Source organism: Gastrolobium bilobum, unplaced genomic scaffold, assembly GCF_033153095.1.
Source record: "Gastrolobium bilobum isolate Gb01-03AN ecotype WA unplaced genomic scaffold, APGP_CSIRO_Gbil_v1 utg11564, whole genome shotgun sequence".
NCBI lineage: Eukaryota > Viridiplantae > Streptophyta > Magnoliopsida > Fabales > Fabaceae > Gastrolobium > Gastrolobium bilobum.
The window spans coordinates 36,779-53,876 of record NW_026895109.1 but is presented as its reverse complement, the minus strand read 5'-3'; the positions used below and the strand labels follow the sequence as shown (position 1 = coordinate 53,876).

The 17,098-nt window shown below is 36.2% G+C and overlaps 1 protein-coding gene across 2 annotated transcripts; it reads right to left on the bottom strand.

Annotated features, from left to right (window-relative positions):
- Positions 1-8,727: 8,727 nt before the first annotated feature.
- Positions 8,728-17,098, bottom strand: LOC133309291 (uncharacterized). 2 transcript variants are annotated; one of them, XM_061510077.1, is made up of 8 exons: positions 16,839-17,097; positions 16,558-16,707; positions 14,453-14,629; positions 13,127-13,218; positions 12,983-13,047; positions 12,730-12,832; positions 9,133-9,240; positions 8,728-9,045 (listed from the first exon to the last, which is right to left on the bottom strand). In XM_061510077.1, exons 1-8 carry the CDS (start codon positions 16,954-16,956, stop codon positions 8,914-8,916), a joined length of 945 nt encoding a protein of 314 aa, XP_061366061.1. In that variant the 5' UTR covers positions 16,957-17,097; the 3' UTR covers positions 8,728-8,913. The 2 variants fall into 2 exon arrangements, 1 of the variants encoding a protein (XP_061366061.1); XR_009751316.1 differs by having other exon boundaries at positions 8,911-9,045; positions 9,133-9,244; positions 16,839-17,098.

The window sequence follows — 17,098 nt, the reverse complement described above, 5'->3', positions numbered from 1 at the left end:
CTATATCCCGGAATTCATATTGTGGTTTCTTTATGGGGTTTTCTCTTGTGGGTTTGCAATGGGATCATTAGAGAGCTCTTTGGAGATGATTTTCTCTTCTTCTTCTTTTTTCTTTTTTTTCTGAATTAGTTATTTCAGGACTGCTATGGACTTGTCTTCGTTTATAAATTATTCTTTTGTTCAAAACTCAATAGAATAATTTTGAATTTTTTTTTTTTTTTCTCAGCTTATAGTTAGATGGTACTGTCAAGTAAGCCATTTATTGAAGGCTGGGAACCTACAAAGGATTCATGTATATGGATAAAATTTTTCATTGTCTTCTTGCTTTTTGATGAACAAAAAGCAGTATGGTACTATAAAGCTCTTGTTATACGCAGGGTCCAGGGACTACAGTCCTTAAAATTGCAGTGATTGCTCTAATTCATTTCACTAACTCAGAAAAATCTTCACAAACTAAGAATAAAAGAGAATTTACTAATTGTGAGGATTATTTTGAATGCGCTGAATCTATGATGATCAGAAAGTTCATTTTCTCGCTCTCTCTGCTTCTATCTCCATTCATTTTCTGCTATATTTCCTTTATAAACTCATGGTAATTTCTACTGGTATTTGGACTTTCCATAATTTGCTTCTAACTATAAACCAGAAGCCAGGCACACAACTGATGATTCATCAACCATTGCATATGCAGTGAGTTACATGCATCACCTAGTCGATTTGTGGTTGCTGATATAATTGTGAGTGATGATTGTCAAACATATTGTAAGATGAAATGGGAGCATGTAAACTGAACAATAAACGTATCTTATCTGGATAAAAGATTAGGAATTGGAAAAAAAAAATACTGCATAAAATAACACTATTTCTGAGAATCACTTTACTAGTGATTGCTAGCTCCTATATTCTTGCAATCCCTTTTAATATATAATGAAGAACATGGAATCTTACTATTAGACCCATTTGCTATGAGATTTAGAGTTCTATATTAGTTGAATAGGGAACTAATGTGGAATTTATAAGATCTTGTGCATTTTCACCTTTTGAGCTAGCTTTTGGGGTGGTGCGTCACAGGGTTCTTATCAAATGGTATCAGAGCTTTCCACTATACCTCCCAGTTGCAATCAAGCGGCGCGAGTGGTAACGCTGGCATTGCAGTGTTCATCTAGGACTAGTAAAAAACTATCGCAAAGCCAGCTCATGTAGGCGCTGGGGCTGCGGAACATGGTAGAATGCTAGGACCCATTTGCACGATATGAGACTTGGAGTTCTATATTAATTGTATGGACAACTAATGTGGGATTTTGTAACCTTGGACACTCTCATTCTTTGAGCTAGCTTAAGGGGTGATACTCACTTTCTTTAGTTAGTTTGATTTATGTTTAGGGATTAATGTTTCTCATGTTATAGGAGAAAATTTTATCTCTTACATACACATAAAAATATGTAGACCCCATATGAGGGAGAAGAGAAAAATTTTTGTGAAAAACACTAATCCATTTTGCTTAATATTAGAATGTCCTTATCAACAAGAAGTCTTTCCCTTTCGAAAAATAAATGAAATGTTTAGTTTAATGTCAAATTGTAAGGGTACCCAAATTTGCAATCAAGCACATAATTCAGAGCACCGATCATGGAGTTGAAGATCAAATTTGGATCTACAAACTGAAACACATTTTTGAATGTTTGTTGATGAAATTTCATGGGCATTTCAATGAAGCAAGAGCTCTTGTTATCACTCAGATGTCATATTTTAAATACCTTAGAAAATAATTTATGCTGTAAAAGTACTTTAACCAAACACAACCTTAAAAGATTTGATTTCAAATTTATTAAAGGAGTAGGATCATTTGACACTTCAAATTTAAAGTTTGACACCTTATCTGAGAGCCGTTAGATCAAAAAAGATCAATGGTGTCACTTGCTTGCAAATCAGAGTCGTTGATATTTTTTGATCTAAAGGCTCTCAGACGAGGTGTCAAACTTTAAATTTGACACTGGTATCAAAGGATCCTACCTCTTTATTAAATAGTATTATAACTTTAATTAAATAGCCTGTATAGTTAAACAATTTATTGTTATGCTTTTATTGGATTGAGTGCAGTACTTTCAAATTACACGAGAATCTAAGCAAAAACTAAAACTTTCCTAAGTCACTCTCAAACTAGCACACTAACATGGGACATGGGCTGTATATAAGAGGACTAGAATCCGAAGAACTTGAAGTGAGAAGATTCTTCAAAACTAAACCAATCCACTCACAATCACAATAATAAAAACATAAATGGAGACTATATAACCAAAAAATCAACTTAATTTGATCAATTTTTTTAATTTAAAGTTAAGACCAGTCTAATTTAAACAAAATCAAAATTATATATTATTGTAAATAATAATATTTATTTATTTGTTGTATTAGGCTTAGCTCATTAGGTCATGTAATCTCTTTAAATAGAGAATCCTTGTACATTTTACATACAATTCAAATAATATATTTCATTACTCTTTTTCAAGTAGGTATTAGATAAGGGTGAAACTGGGTCGAGCCGGCCTACAGAGGCCTACGACTCGGCCTACGTCAGGCCACACCTGACCTAGTATATTTCGTAATATAGGCCGGGCTTGGGCCTTGAAAAAGCTTGTTTAATAAAAAGGTCGTAGTAGACCTACTTTCACAAGGCCTGACACATTAGTCTACAGGCCGGCCTATGTACTATTTATTTTAAATAAAATAAAATAGAGTAAATATGCGTTGAATAAAAAATAAAAGATATAAATTTAATCAATTGCAAATATTTATAACTTAATTATATTCGTATATTTTAATAGAAATTTGACTTTATTTCTTTTGTAGGAAGAACCAACATCTCAGCATAAGCATCATGATGTGTTTGTTGGATTCATGTAGTTATTTTAATTTACATAGTATGGATTTGTTTGTTTGTTGAATCTGATGAAATATATGTTATTTAGTTTGAGCATTTTGCTTTTGAAAGTGACTTAAATGCAGATTGTATGAGTTTTGTTGTGATTCATGATTCTGCTTAGAAGTTAAAAATTACCAGGCTAATGAGCTAGGCCAGGCCATTTGTTTTTCTATAAACGGGCCAAGTCAGGCTAACAGTTAGACTCATACAAGGCTTGGGCCAGGCCAAATTGAAATTTTTTTGCATAGGCTTGGGCTTTTCGGAGCAAAGCTTGGCCCATCCCAGCCCACTTTCACCCCTAGTATCAGAGCTCTCGATTCTGAGGGCTCTGCTTCCAGTATTACCGTCGTTAAAACAAAAACCTTTCTTTTTTCCGCCTCTCGTCGCCATTAGCCGCCACCGGAAAACTTTCCGGGGACCTTTTGGACCGAGAGGACCTGTTTTCGACTCCTTTTTCTGTGATCTATCAGTTTGCGGACATTTTACAATCGATTGACGACCGCATCTTCCAAAAAACGACCCAAACCACACTGTTCATCACTAGAACAGTACTTTCCGGTGACCGTTTGGACTCCGATCAGCCACAGACAGGACCGCAACCTCCGGACGACCTCGCCGTGAAAAGCCCAGCTCCGGCCGACGCTGCACGCGCTCTCATGCGCCGTCACTGTCTCTGTTCGTGAATCCCGCGCACCATCAACTTCACCGGCGCGTGGCGGCGAGTTTCCAGCTCCGACCAAAAGCGCTCTGCTCGTCTCTTCTTCCTCTACCTGGATATGTGATTTTCTCTCTAATCCGACAACGTTTGGGTATACTTTGTGTGTTTTTTGGCTTCTTGGTGCTATTTTTCTGACCTATTTTTTGCATTAAGGCTTATTCTGAAACTCGACTATTGCAAACTCTTCTACACAATCTGTGGTGACCCCTCTTGGTCACAATGATCTTCCAAGTCTGCATCAGAGTTATCGATTTGATGGAACAAATTATTTGTCGTGGTCTCAACTTATTCGTACTACCATCAAGAGTCGCAATAAGATTGCTCATCTTGATGGCACTGCTCCTGCTGCCACTGATCCTAGTTTAACTGCCTGGGATAATGAGGATTCTCTTATCATGAGTTGGTTGTGGAATTCGATGACTCCTGAAGTGGGTCGTCACTGTATGTTTTTATCTTCTGCTAAGGAGATTTAGAAAACTGTCCGCTCAACCTACTCTTTGAAACAGGATATGGCTGTGCGTTATGAATTGCGCAATAAAATCTTTTCTACTAAACAATATTCCTTATCTGTGACTGCTTTTTATGGTATTATGAAGGAATTTTGGACTGAGCTTGATCAATTTCAGAGTTTGAAGATGCAATGTACTGCAGATGCTACGGCCTTAGCCAAGGAGGTGGAAAATGAGCGTATTTTTTATTTCCTTGTTGGGTTGAATTCTGAGTATGATCCTATTCGGGTTCAGATACTTGGCAAAGATACTTTTCCATCCCTTTCTGTTGTCTTCAATATTGTTCGGGGAGAGGAGACTCGTCGGGGAGTTATGATGAACTCCGTCACATTAGATAAGTCTGCCATGCTGTCATCACCTCATGTTGTTGCTTCTAAACCCACTTATGGGTCTGCTATGATTTCCACAAAAAGATATGGTTCTTCTCAAGGGAGTTCTTTTACAAAATTTTCTGATGGTGCGTATTCTAAACCTAAGAAAGATGATCATTGGTGTTCTTATTGTAGAAGGACAGGTCATATCAAGGATCTATGCTTTTGTCTCCATGGAAAGCAAAAGGTCTTAGAAAAGATGGCAAGGATGCGTGGTCAAGCTCATTTTACTTCCTCTGATATAGCTCCTACACCTAATGAAACCCAACATGCATTTCGTCAAGATGAGTTGGAACGGCTCAAGACCATCCTTGATTCTCTGAGTAAGCCATATGGTACTAGTGCTTTGGCTATGACTGGTATGAGTTCCAATACTTATTCTTTTCTTTCTTCATGTACTGATTTCAAACATTCTTGGGTTATTGATTCTAGAGCTACTGATCATATGACTTGTTGTGCTGACTTCTTTATTTCTTATAACCTTACCATTGGCACTTATACAATAGCCGTAGCTGATGGCTCACATACATCAGTTATGGGTTCTAGTAACATAAATTTAAAGCCTTTCGTGCATCTCAAAGATGCTCTTCATGTCCCTAAACTCTCTACTAATCTTCTTTCTATTCATAAAATTACAAAAGATTTGAATTGCACTGTAACCTTCTTCTCTACTCACTGTGTTTTTCAGGATCTCGCCACGAGGAAGACGATTGGGGGTGCTAAAGAGCAAGGTGGGCTGTACTATCTGGTGTCACAATCTTCTACAAATAATGTTAAGGATCACATCTTGCTGTCTCATGGCCAGTCAACTGATGATTCTCTGATTTGGCTTCATCATAAACGCTTGGGACATCCTCCATTTAGTTTACTCAAGTCTTTATTTCCATCATTGTTTTTATCTAAGTCTGTTGAGTCTATTCATTGTGATGTTTGTGAGTTTGCTAAACATAATCGTGTATCTTTTTCTTCTAGTATTACTAAAAGTGTTGAACCTTTTGATCTTATTCATTCTGATGTTTGGGGTCCTTCTAAGGTCCCTCATTCTTCTGGTAATAAATGGTCTGTTTCTTTTATTGATGATTGCACTCGTGTAACTTGGGTTTACTTAATGTGTGAAAAGTCTGAGGTACCACAACTATTCTTTCAATTTTATAAAATGATTGAGACCCAATTTGGTAAAAGAATCAAGAGACTAAGGACTGATAATGGTACTGAATATGTTAATAATTGTTTTTCCCAATTTATACAAAGTCAAGGTATGATTCATGAACTTACTTGTGTAGACACCCCTCAACAAAATGGGGTTGCTGAAAAAAAGAATCGTCACCTTCTTCAAGTTGCTCATGCCTTACTGTTTCAAACACATGTACCCAAATGCTATTGGGGAGATGTCATTCTTACTGCAGCATTCTTGATCAACCGCTTACCCACTCGGGTTCTTGACAATGTAAGTTTCATTCACTCAATAACTTCTTTTTTCCCTTCTGTTCCAACTATGCAGATTCTTCCTCCACGAGTGTTAGGGTGTGTTGTCTTTGTTCATGTTCATAAACATCATCGCAAACTAAGTTAGATCCTAGGGCTCTTAAATGTATTTTCCTTGGTTATGCTCCAGATAAGAAGGGCAACAAGTGCTATCACCCTGGCAGCCGAATTTTTTTTGTTTTTATGGATGTTACATTTCAGGAATCTGAGTCCTTTTTTCAAGGTCCTCATCTTCAAGGGGAGACCAATTCTTCAGAAAACTCATCACCTTCCTTCTTTGAGTTTGAATCGCCAGTGTTTACTCCTTCACCTCTTCATCCTGTGTCTGTTCCTCCTGTGTCTGAATCTCCTGTGTATGATCCTTATGTGTCTGATCCATCAAGCACACATGAGAGACGAAAGATTGTAACACCTGAGTTGGTATATCATAGAAGGAAACAACCCACACTGCTTCACCAGCAACCTCAATCGTCTGAATCACTGGTAAGTCCTGAATATCATATTTCTGATCATGATATTAATACTTCTGATGACTTACCCATTGCTTCTGATTCTGATGATTTACCCATTGCCCTAAGAAAAGAAAAAAGATCTTGTTCCAAGAAATCTTGTTCCTCGTATCCCTCTTGTACTCAATACCCTATCTCCCATTTTGTTTCTTCTACTAATATTTATGTGCAGCACAAAAGCTTTGTTTCAGCACTAGATTCTATTTTAATCCCAAAATCAGTACATGAAGCATTGAAAGATAAGAATTGGGCTCAAGCCATGCAAGAGGAGATGAATGCGTTGGAGAAAAATAGAACATGAGATGTTATTGATAGACCCAATGAAAAGAAAGCAGTAGGGTGCAGATGGGTTTATGCCCTGAAGTATAATTCTGATGGCACTCTTGAGAGATATAAGGCTCGGTTAGTCGCCACGGGTTACACTCAGACCTATGGCATTGATTATGAAGAAACTTTTGCTCCAGTTGCAAAGATGAATACAGTGAGAGTCTTGTTATCCCTTGCTGCCCATTACAATTGGGATATAAATCAATTTGATGTGAAGAATGTTTTCCTTAATGGTGAGTTAGAAGAAGAAGTCTACATGAAAATCCCGCCTGGTTTTGATTCTGTGAACGGAGAAAATAAAGTTTGTAGATTAAGAAAAGCCTTGTATGGATTGAAGCAGTCACCTCGTGCCTGGTTTTGGGAGGTATACTAAGGTTATGATGACCTTAGGAAACAAACAGAGTCAAGGAGATCACACTCTTTTCTTTAAGCACTCCCAAGATGGGAAGCTCACTGTGCTCCTTGTATATGTTGATGATATTATTATAACAGGTGATGATTTTGTGGAGAGACATATTCTGCAAACACGACTAGCCTCTGAGTTTGAAATTAAAGACCTTGGAAAATTGAGATATTTCCTAGGGATAGAGGTAGCTCATTCAAACAATGGAATTTTTATCAGTCAGAGGAAATATGTTCTTGATCTTCTCAAAGAAGCAGGAAATCTTGGGTGTAAACCCTCGAATACTTCTATTGAGCAGAATCACAAGATAGGTTATGAAGAGGAGAGTCCTTCAGTTAATAAAGGACAATATCAACGGCTAGTTGGGAAGCTGATATATTTGGCTCATACTAAACCAGACCTAGCTTATTCTGTTAGTGTTGTCAGTCAGTTTATGCACGATCCAAAGGAGAAACACATGCAGGCAGTGGAGAAAATTATTCAGTATCTTAAAGCCACTTCTGGTAAAGGACTATTATTTAGGCGTGATGGCGTTCTCTCTTTAGAAGTTTACACTGATGCTGATTATGCTAGATTTGTGACTGACCGTCGTTCTACCACTGGTTATTGTATGTTTCTTTGTGGTAACTTGGTGACGTGGAGAAGTAAGAAACAAGATGTAGTTGCCAGATCAAGTACAGAGGCTGAATTTCGAAATATGGTTCAAGGCATTTGTGAGTTATTGTGGCTGAAAATTGTACTTGATGATCTCAAAATAAAATGTGAAGGACCTATGAAGATGCTATGTGATAATAAGTCCGCTATTTGTATAGCTCATAATCCAATTCAACATGATCGGAATAAACATATTGAGGTCGACCGTCCTTTCATCAAAGAGAAACTTGATAGTGGGTTAATTACCACTCTATATATTCTCACTGGACATCAATTAACTGATGTATTGACAAAGGAACTTCCTTCAGACAGATTTCAAGAGCTTACTAGCAAGCTGAGAATGATAAATATCTATTCCTTAGCTTGAGGGGGAATGTTGTAAATAATAATATTTATTTATTTGTTGTATTAAGCTTAGCCCATTAGATCATGTAATCTCTTTAAATAAAGAACCCTTCGTACAGTTTACATACAATTCAAATAATATATTTCATTACCCTTTTTCAAGTTATATATTAATGTATTATAAAAATAATGATTATTTTCATTTTCATAATTTTGTGAATAAAATAATGTTTGTAATAGAGATGATGAAAAATAAAAATGCATTTTTGTTTTCAAAATTTTGTGAAAAAAGAAGATAAAACCAGAAGTTCCAATACCAATGCCAACTAATTCGGGAAAAAATCCTAGTAGCAAAAATTTGGCTGGCTAATATTTTTCTTAGTAATAACATGTCGCCAAAATGAAAATAAAAAACAAGTCAAAATATTTTTTTTATTTTTGCTTTTGGCACAAGCCTTATTTAAGTCCCTTTAATTGCAGGTCCATTTCTAAACTTAATGTTATGGATTTATTTGGATAAAAGACATGGTAGATGCAATACAAGTTACAACTACACAAAGCCAGTAATCTCTTATTTTCATCATAGGCACAGGTGTACTAATGTTTGATAAAGTTTGTAGCCTTCTAATTTCTGGTATAGGATCAGTGCAGATACTACATACATAGGTTCATGCAGCTGCTTCAGCAGCAGAAGTGACTTTTCCGATAACATAAACAGGATCTCCCACTTCAAGGATCTTTCCACTCTCTTTAGCAGAAGAATCCTTCCAGTTCCATACCACATTCTGACCAAAGTAGAACTGCAGAAGCAATTAATATTATCATTTGACTGACATCATTGAACCAAAAGGGATATTCATTGAAAGCTTGATCACTGAATGTCTCACCTGGTTTTTATTTTTACCATTTCTTATGACTTTGCCAGACCTATATTTCATAAGAGTTTCATTTGGTTCAGGTCCACCTATCCCGGTCTCTTGATTGATTGAAGGTATCTGACTACCGTAACAAACAGCATCAGTCATGCAAGTTAGATACACAACTAGACTAAGAAATTACACGGAAAAGTAGATTGGCATGTGTATATTGCATAATATATATTCTCCATGTGAAATCCAAGGTATACAGACAATAATAGTGTAGAGAGGAGATCAAAGACTAAAAAGATAAATGATAGATAGATAGATAAATATGGGTTTACAACCAATAAGAAATGTCTAAATCAGTCTAAGAAAAATAAAGAAGCTACAAACAGAAGATTATTCAACACATAACCAGGGAGTGGTGTCAGTCATCCCTTGCCCCATAAATCCATTTTTCAAGAGCAAGAGCATCCTTGTATCTCATCCTAAACGTAGAAATTATAACTGCTATACCTCAGTACTCTGGGCTTTATGTCTTGTCATAGTATAATAGTATGTTTTCCATAGGTCCGTGATCCATCACACCATTATTTCAACAAGTTACCTAGTTGGTTATTCTTCCATATGTATTGCTGACAGGCTGGTGAAAACAACTTCCACAAAACTAATAATCAACAACATCAACATCAACATCAACATCAACATCAACATCAACATCAACATCACCTTTATCCCAAATTAATTGGGGTCGGTGGTAGATGAACCCACATGAAAGATACAAAACGGTTGAAAATAAAATAAAATAAAATACAATAAAATACAATAAAATAAAATATATATATATATATATATATATATATATATAGGTAGGATCCTTTGACACCAGTGTCAAATTTGAAGTTTGACACCTCATATGAGAGCCATTAGATCATAAAAGATCAATGGTGTCACATGCTTACAAATCAGAGCCATTGATCTTTTTTGGTCTAATGGCTATTAGATGAGGTGTCAAATTTCAAATTTGACACCGGTGTCAAAGGATCCTGCCTCATATATATATATGTATATATAGATAAATAAAAGTAAAAAAGAAAGGGACAAGAAGAAGTGGGGGAGATGAAGGGGAAAAGGACTAAAAAAGGACCATCTGGAACAAAAGAATAATAACGGGTCTAACCCTCCACCATACTTATAGCTTTTCTCCATTCCGTTCTAAGACATATCGTCCGCCAATCTATATCCCACTCCATTAAATCTTGTTTTACCACCTTCCCCCAAGTAAGTTTCGGCCTACCTCTGCCTCTTTTTGTGTTGAGCTCTTGGTAACAAACTTCTGTTCTTACAGGAGCATCCAGGGGCCTTCTCATCACGTGCCCAAACCACCTCAATCTATGTTCTCTCATCTTCTCGGCTACTGGTACTACTCCGACCTTTCGTCGAATATCTTCATTTCTTATTTTATCCATCCTTGTGTAACCACACATCCACCTTAACATTCTCATCTCTGCTACTCCCATCTTATGCTCATGTTGTCTATGTGCTGGCCAGCATTCCGCGCCATACAGCATTCCACAAAGCTAATAATCACCACAACAAAATTAAACCATAAATAGTTGCTTCATCACTCCCCTTATCTCAAAAGAGAGGCCTTAATTTAAAATTTAATTTCTAATATACAATATGGGTGGATGATACCCTCTATTCAAGAGCAGGGAGAATGGTCAATTAACATATGGTCTTCCGTCTTGAGAATCTAAGCTATGGTATGGATGATCCAATGAAGTAAAAAGCTTGTACAATTTGATAAATGTTCAGAAAGAAAAGAGCACCCCATGTGTCAGTGCACACCACAAACAACTGAATATACGTTAATCTAATAATTATACACAGGTCTTAATTTCCCTAATTAACATATATAGAATGAATCTAACCTAACTAATCATATGAACAATTAACTTGGACATTAAACTAAGTTGTAAGACTAATTATCCAACACTTACCCTTAAATTAGGTTATATGCACTAAGCTTGCTACATAGATAACTTACTCACGGACCTCTCAAGGATTTGGTGAAGTCTTCTGATAGTTGACCATTGGAATTGACAAAACTAATGGTAATATATCCTAATAAAATATTTTCCATGATTAAGTGATAGTCTACCTCAATGTATTCGGTCCTCTCATGAAACATTAGATTGGAGGCGATATGCAAAGTCACATGACATATAAGTGTTATCTACATAATCTCCCCAAACTAAAGTTCTTTCAGAAGTTGTCTCAACCGAATGAGTTTGCAAGTAGTTGAGGCCATGGCTCAATATTGTGCTTCTACACTTGACCTTGCAACCATCTTATGTTTCTTGTTCTTCCAGGATATCATAATATACCCAATGAATACACAATACCCAAAAGTAAATCATTCATCAGGAAGAGAGTCCGCCCAATATGCACCTATTTATCCAACAATCAGCGCATGTCCTTTATCATTATAGATCAGGACTTTTCCTTGATCTCTTTTATTATGCCTTAGGATATCAATCAATGCATCTCAATGACCTTCAAAAAGGCCATCCAAGAACTGACTAACCACATTGTTACAGTGAAATAGTTTAGTTTCACAACCAATCTTCTATGCCTTCCTCGATCTGATATTGGCCCCCTCTGATCTACTTGAATTTTGACATTTGGAACCTTAGGAGTGTGGCCTGGCATTCAGCAAGCTAGCTTCCAGAATATCCATAGCATACTTCCTCACTAAAATGACTATTTGTGGATTGAGCCACTTCCATTCCCGAGAAGTATAGAAGCTTGCCAAGGTCTTTGGTTTGAAAGTGATGACGAAGACATTGGTTTATTTGAAGTATGTCGTGGTAGTCACTATCTAGAATGACAATATCATCCACAGCCACAATCAAATAAATGAAACCTTGGATCACATGGAGATAGAACATAGTGGTCGATCAGCTTCAATTCGAGTCATACCATATTGTTGGACAATAGAACTAAATTGTCCAAACTAAGCCCGAGGGGACTTCTTGAATCAACAAAAAGATTTATGAACATGACAAACTAAGCCAAACTCCCCGTAAGCAACTAACCCAAGTAGTTACTTCGTGTAAACTTCTTTGAGATCACCATGGAAGAAACCATTCTTGATATCCAACTACTAAAGGAACCAGTACAAATAGCAACCAGCCTTACAGGGGCCATTATAGCCACAGAAAAGTTGTCTTAATTTCCCTCATTAAGAATCTGACCTAACTAATCATATGTAAATGAACCTGGCTACTAAACTAAGGTACAAGACTAATTACATTGCCAGAAATTATGAAGTTTCATAAAGTCACGTCTGGTTTAGAATGATATAAAGATATTGACAACAACAACAACCGAACCTTAATTGAAACTTCAAAGTAATAGCCATTCCTTACATCTTTATCTAATGAAAGGCTCAGTACATTATCCAAGCTCTGCCTACCACATTAGTTAACCTATGTATATTATACTGGTGCATGTTAGAAAATAGAATTGTTATTTGTTAGCACAAGTCACCTGGTACATGTTCCTAATGATCATATTGGATATATGATAGGTTGGAAATTATGAAGTAGAACTCTTCACCTTACAACGGGCACACAGCTTGACACCCAGAAATGTAAACCTGCCTATCTTGATCTCTGTCCACAAGTCCTCGGAAAATGGTTCACAACCTTCAATGAGGATACTGCACCATGAAGCACCAAAATCTCAATTATGTGATTTAATAATCCGTTAGATCAATTCAGTACCTTCTGGTCTAAATTAGTAACAAATATTATGAAACAAAGATTATATAATTGCAGGAGTAGACCAAAACATATAAAAAAATCAATACTTGGGTCTAAAACGATTAATAGGTATGGGTTCCTTTAGAAGCTCGTTTAGTGCGTCCAGTGAATCCTGAAAGTCAAGATGACAAATACTGAATAAGGATTTAGCGTATAAGTAAATTTAGAATTCATTTCCCAACTGGACTGACCTGAGATATGAGTAAGAATGGATAACCATCAGAGAACAAGGTCTTATGATGTCCCCCAACATAATCAGGATCCACTTGTCTAACTTCTGAAGCTGCATTTGAAAACATTAAAGAGGTTCATCATGATTCCAGGGTTTGGAAATTTTAAACTGGAGAGTTATTGTAGTTGTTTATGCAATCCAATGCACTGATGTGACAAAGGGCTCACGGCACCTTTATGCATTGCATGCACAAGGAAATATTGAAGTTAGGTTCACATTATATTATATACATTTACTAAAACCAAAAAATAACAATAATATATCAATAAAACAACAAACTTTTATGAAAAACTTAACTTCTACTTAAAACATAAAACATATGTCTCTAATTGACTCCAAGAATCATCCATAACACCAAATGTATTAAACATCAAACACTTTTACATCATAAATAGCTCAAAGTTGTAATAGCCTACGAATTAGGAGTGAGTATTCTGAACTCTTATCTTAGTCTTACTAAGAGCCCGTTTGTTTGGGCTTTTCAAAAAAGTAACTTTTATCTCTTCCTTATTTTAGAAGTGCTTTTTATAAAAGTTAAAGCTATTTATATTTTTATAAAAATATTTAGTTTTTGAAAAAATATTTGGCTTTTGACTTCTGCTTTTCTTGGAAGTTAAAATTTTTAGCTTCTGGAAAAAGTAGGTTTTTGACTTTTTTGTGACTTCTGCTTTTTTTAAAAGCAGACATCCAAACGAAATAAAAATGAAAAGTGCTTTTTTTCTTGAAAAAAAGCAACTTTTGAAGAAAAAAAATATTCATCCAAACGGGCACTCATTCAGAAATTAGGGACTTACAAATTCAATAGATTCGCTATTTTTCAGTCAAGAGACAAAATATAAAAAACATACCAACGGAGTTTGTTTTCTGAATATGGTTCACAGTGGTTGCAACATGCTAGGCTAGCCTAGGCTGGTGGCAGATAACAAGGCTGGCCAGCCTTCTCATTCAAAAAATTAAATAAATTAATTAAAACAAATAAAAAAGACAACAAAGCAGAAATGAATATTTAGAAAGGCCAGCCTTCTCATTCACAACTCAACCGGGTTTTGTTTCCCTCTGGAAACGCTTGACAACTTTAGTTAAAATCTAGTTAATACATACTCATCATTGTGAATCAATGCATGTGCATATACATTGCCCCAATTTAGACCCAGCGATGTTCATGTGTTCTCAAAACAGTTATAGTCCTTTACCAATTCATTACATGTCTAAAGTAACACATCCTTCCAATCATTTTTGTTCTTGTTATCTTATTTTTTAAGGTTTCATAATTTCAAAGACCTACCGGTATTGAACCGGACCAGTTGGCAGGGTTTTCCTAAATAATCTGAGAACCACTGTGATGCTTCAGCTCCCTCATCAAAGGCAGACCCAGTCCATTCCCATACTGTGACAGCATCTGTTACTTCATGTTGTTTACTCAAACAAATTTTGAGAGGTTGCATCCCAGGTGCTTTCAACACTGCAATATTAAGATAGTGATGCTTTATATTCATTTACTAAACAAATAAAAGAGCAATCATGATCATGCAGAATGTGCAAAGCAAAAGTCAATAAGCATTTCAGCTACTGTAACATTTTTTATTTTCAAAATTAAGGACGCATGGAAGGCATCTGTCAAATGAGAAATGAAGTTTAAACACCAAATTCAGAATGAAATGCAGAAACTAAAATCACAAATCATGTCTAAACTCCGTAAGATATCAAATGAGAGGAAAAGAGTGATCAATCAAAGACACATGCATTAACATAATAAGAACTTTAGACAACTCTAATGTCCTTTGTATAACAGATATTTCCCAGTGCCTTCCATAACCAAGAGGGGAGGCATTGAATTAATTTTCCCAAAATACCTTCAAAACATTGTATGAGAAGTTTTTTGAAGCTACTTGACAATTAACCAAAAACACATAAGTATAAGCATGCAAATCTAGTCAACAGGGCTCAATTACCTTGTATGCAAAATGCAAAAAATCAATAAGAAAAGAATAGAGGAAGAGTTCAAGATCTTTTTATACCGGTTCAGAATGACCAATCCCCAAGATGCCTCACTTGATATTTTCCACTATCAAACCAAAATTTAACCAAGTGCTTAAAAACCTTATGATCCCACATATTTAACAATTTGAGCCTCCAACCCCCAAGAGATACTTCACCCTCGTTCAAACATCAATCAAAGGGAATACCTCTAAGGTCAAGTTGTTTGTTTGGACAGTGATACTTAATACGATGGATACAAATGACTTGCCACAGATCCATCGACCTCAACACTTCTTCTCTTTGTATGGCTATATTGAGCATGCCTAGTTCAGAAACAATAGGCCACTTATTCCTGCATTGTAACTTGTAAGATGGCTACTTTATTATGTAACCGAATATTTTTGGGGTTCTTCATAAAAAGAGGGCGTCATTTTGCATTGTAGCAGATTTTGATGATTCTTTATGTCCCAAAACCAACCCTCCCATATTCCATCTCCTGAGTTCATAGTTGAAGCTAAGTCCTTCAAGAGTCATCTTTTCCTTTACTTTCTAATTCTACTAAGTGTCTAATTCTACTAATATGCAGGAACTAGTGCCTTCTTTTGATAACTTACTCGAATCAACTACTGAGCCAGCTAAAGCCAAGGTAGGTCCACCACAACTAGTGTTTCAAAGGAGAAAAAAACCCAAATTGGTCCAACAATAGCTTCAGTTGTCTGAGCCTATCTGCCTATGGGTAAGTCATGTACATATTGTTCCTCATAATCTTGATCCTTTGAATATTCCTTTAAAATAAATCTGAGACTGATCTTGAAGACTTACCCATTGCCTTGAGAAAAGAAAAAAGATGTTCTGATAGATATCCTAGTTCCCAATTTGTCTTTTCTAAAAACCTTTCCAGATTTGCTGTATTTGGTTGGCTCACATCTCTGAAGGTTTCAATCTGCTCCTAAACTTGTTATGGGACAGGGTTTTGTTCATGGCTTCTCTTGGGTGTTTTGCTCATACTCAAGAGTGTTTTTGTTTATGTTGTTGGTTTAGTAGCGGCCCATCTAGACCCCAGGATTTGACCTGCCAAATAAAAGGGTTCAAATCCTGAGAGTCGCAACTCCCGGAAAGGATGAAGATGTTTAAACCCGAAACCAGATTAGTCGGGCCATCAAGGCTTCGAACACCGGTTGGTATCTATAAAAAAAAAATAGAGAAACTAGTTCACTAGACAGCTTCACTACCTTGAGGATATGTTATCCTCTCCCTAATTGTAATTTCCATCTTTTCTCACTAAGACAATTATTTTAAAAAATTAATAAAAGGCCATAGGTGCCAATCCATAATAATAGTAATAAATAAAAATCATCATAATGTTATGAGTTAGAGGATATTATCATGGTTTACAAGAGTGTAAAATACCCATATAGGAATCATGTGTAGGTTCCCAGTCTTCAAGAAATGCCTCAGTTGGGAGTTCAATCTCAACCAAAGCAAGCTTTGGTTCAACTCTTTGAGTGAATGCCCTCCCTTTGGAATTCACCACCATCCATTGTCGATCCCATCGAAGTCCTGTCAGATACCAATACTATTATATATGTTTGACTGGAAAGCATAAGTCTTGAAGAAGAAGAAGAAAAATAAAAAAAATGAAAAATGAAAAAGAAAGAGAAGTGGGTATAATGTGTGTGTGAAATTTGTACCAGCAGGAGTGAGGGGAGCACGGGAAAGAGAGATTCCACGGCATGACTTGATTGGGTATACGAAGATGCCTGAAACTTTGGCTGCTTCTGATGCTGATGATGATGCTCCAGCCCCCATTCTTGTTCTTCTGTGTTATCAGCGCAACAATGGACTACTTTAACTAAGCTTTCACGAGGGAACACAACCGAAACTTCAGAGAGCAGACACGTCACATTAGAATTTCACACAAACACGTCTCGTAACATTCATTTTGTGTTAA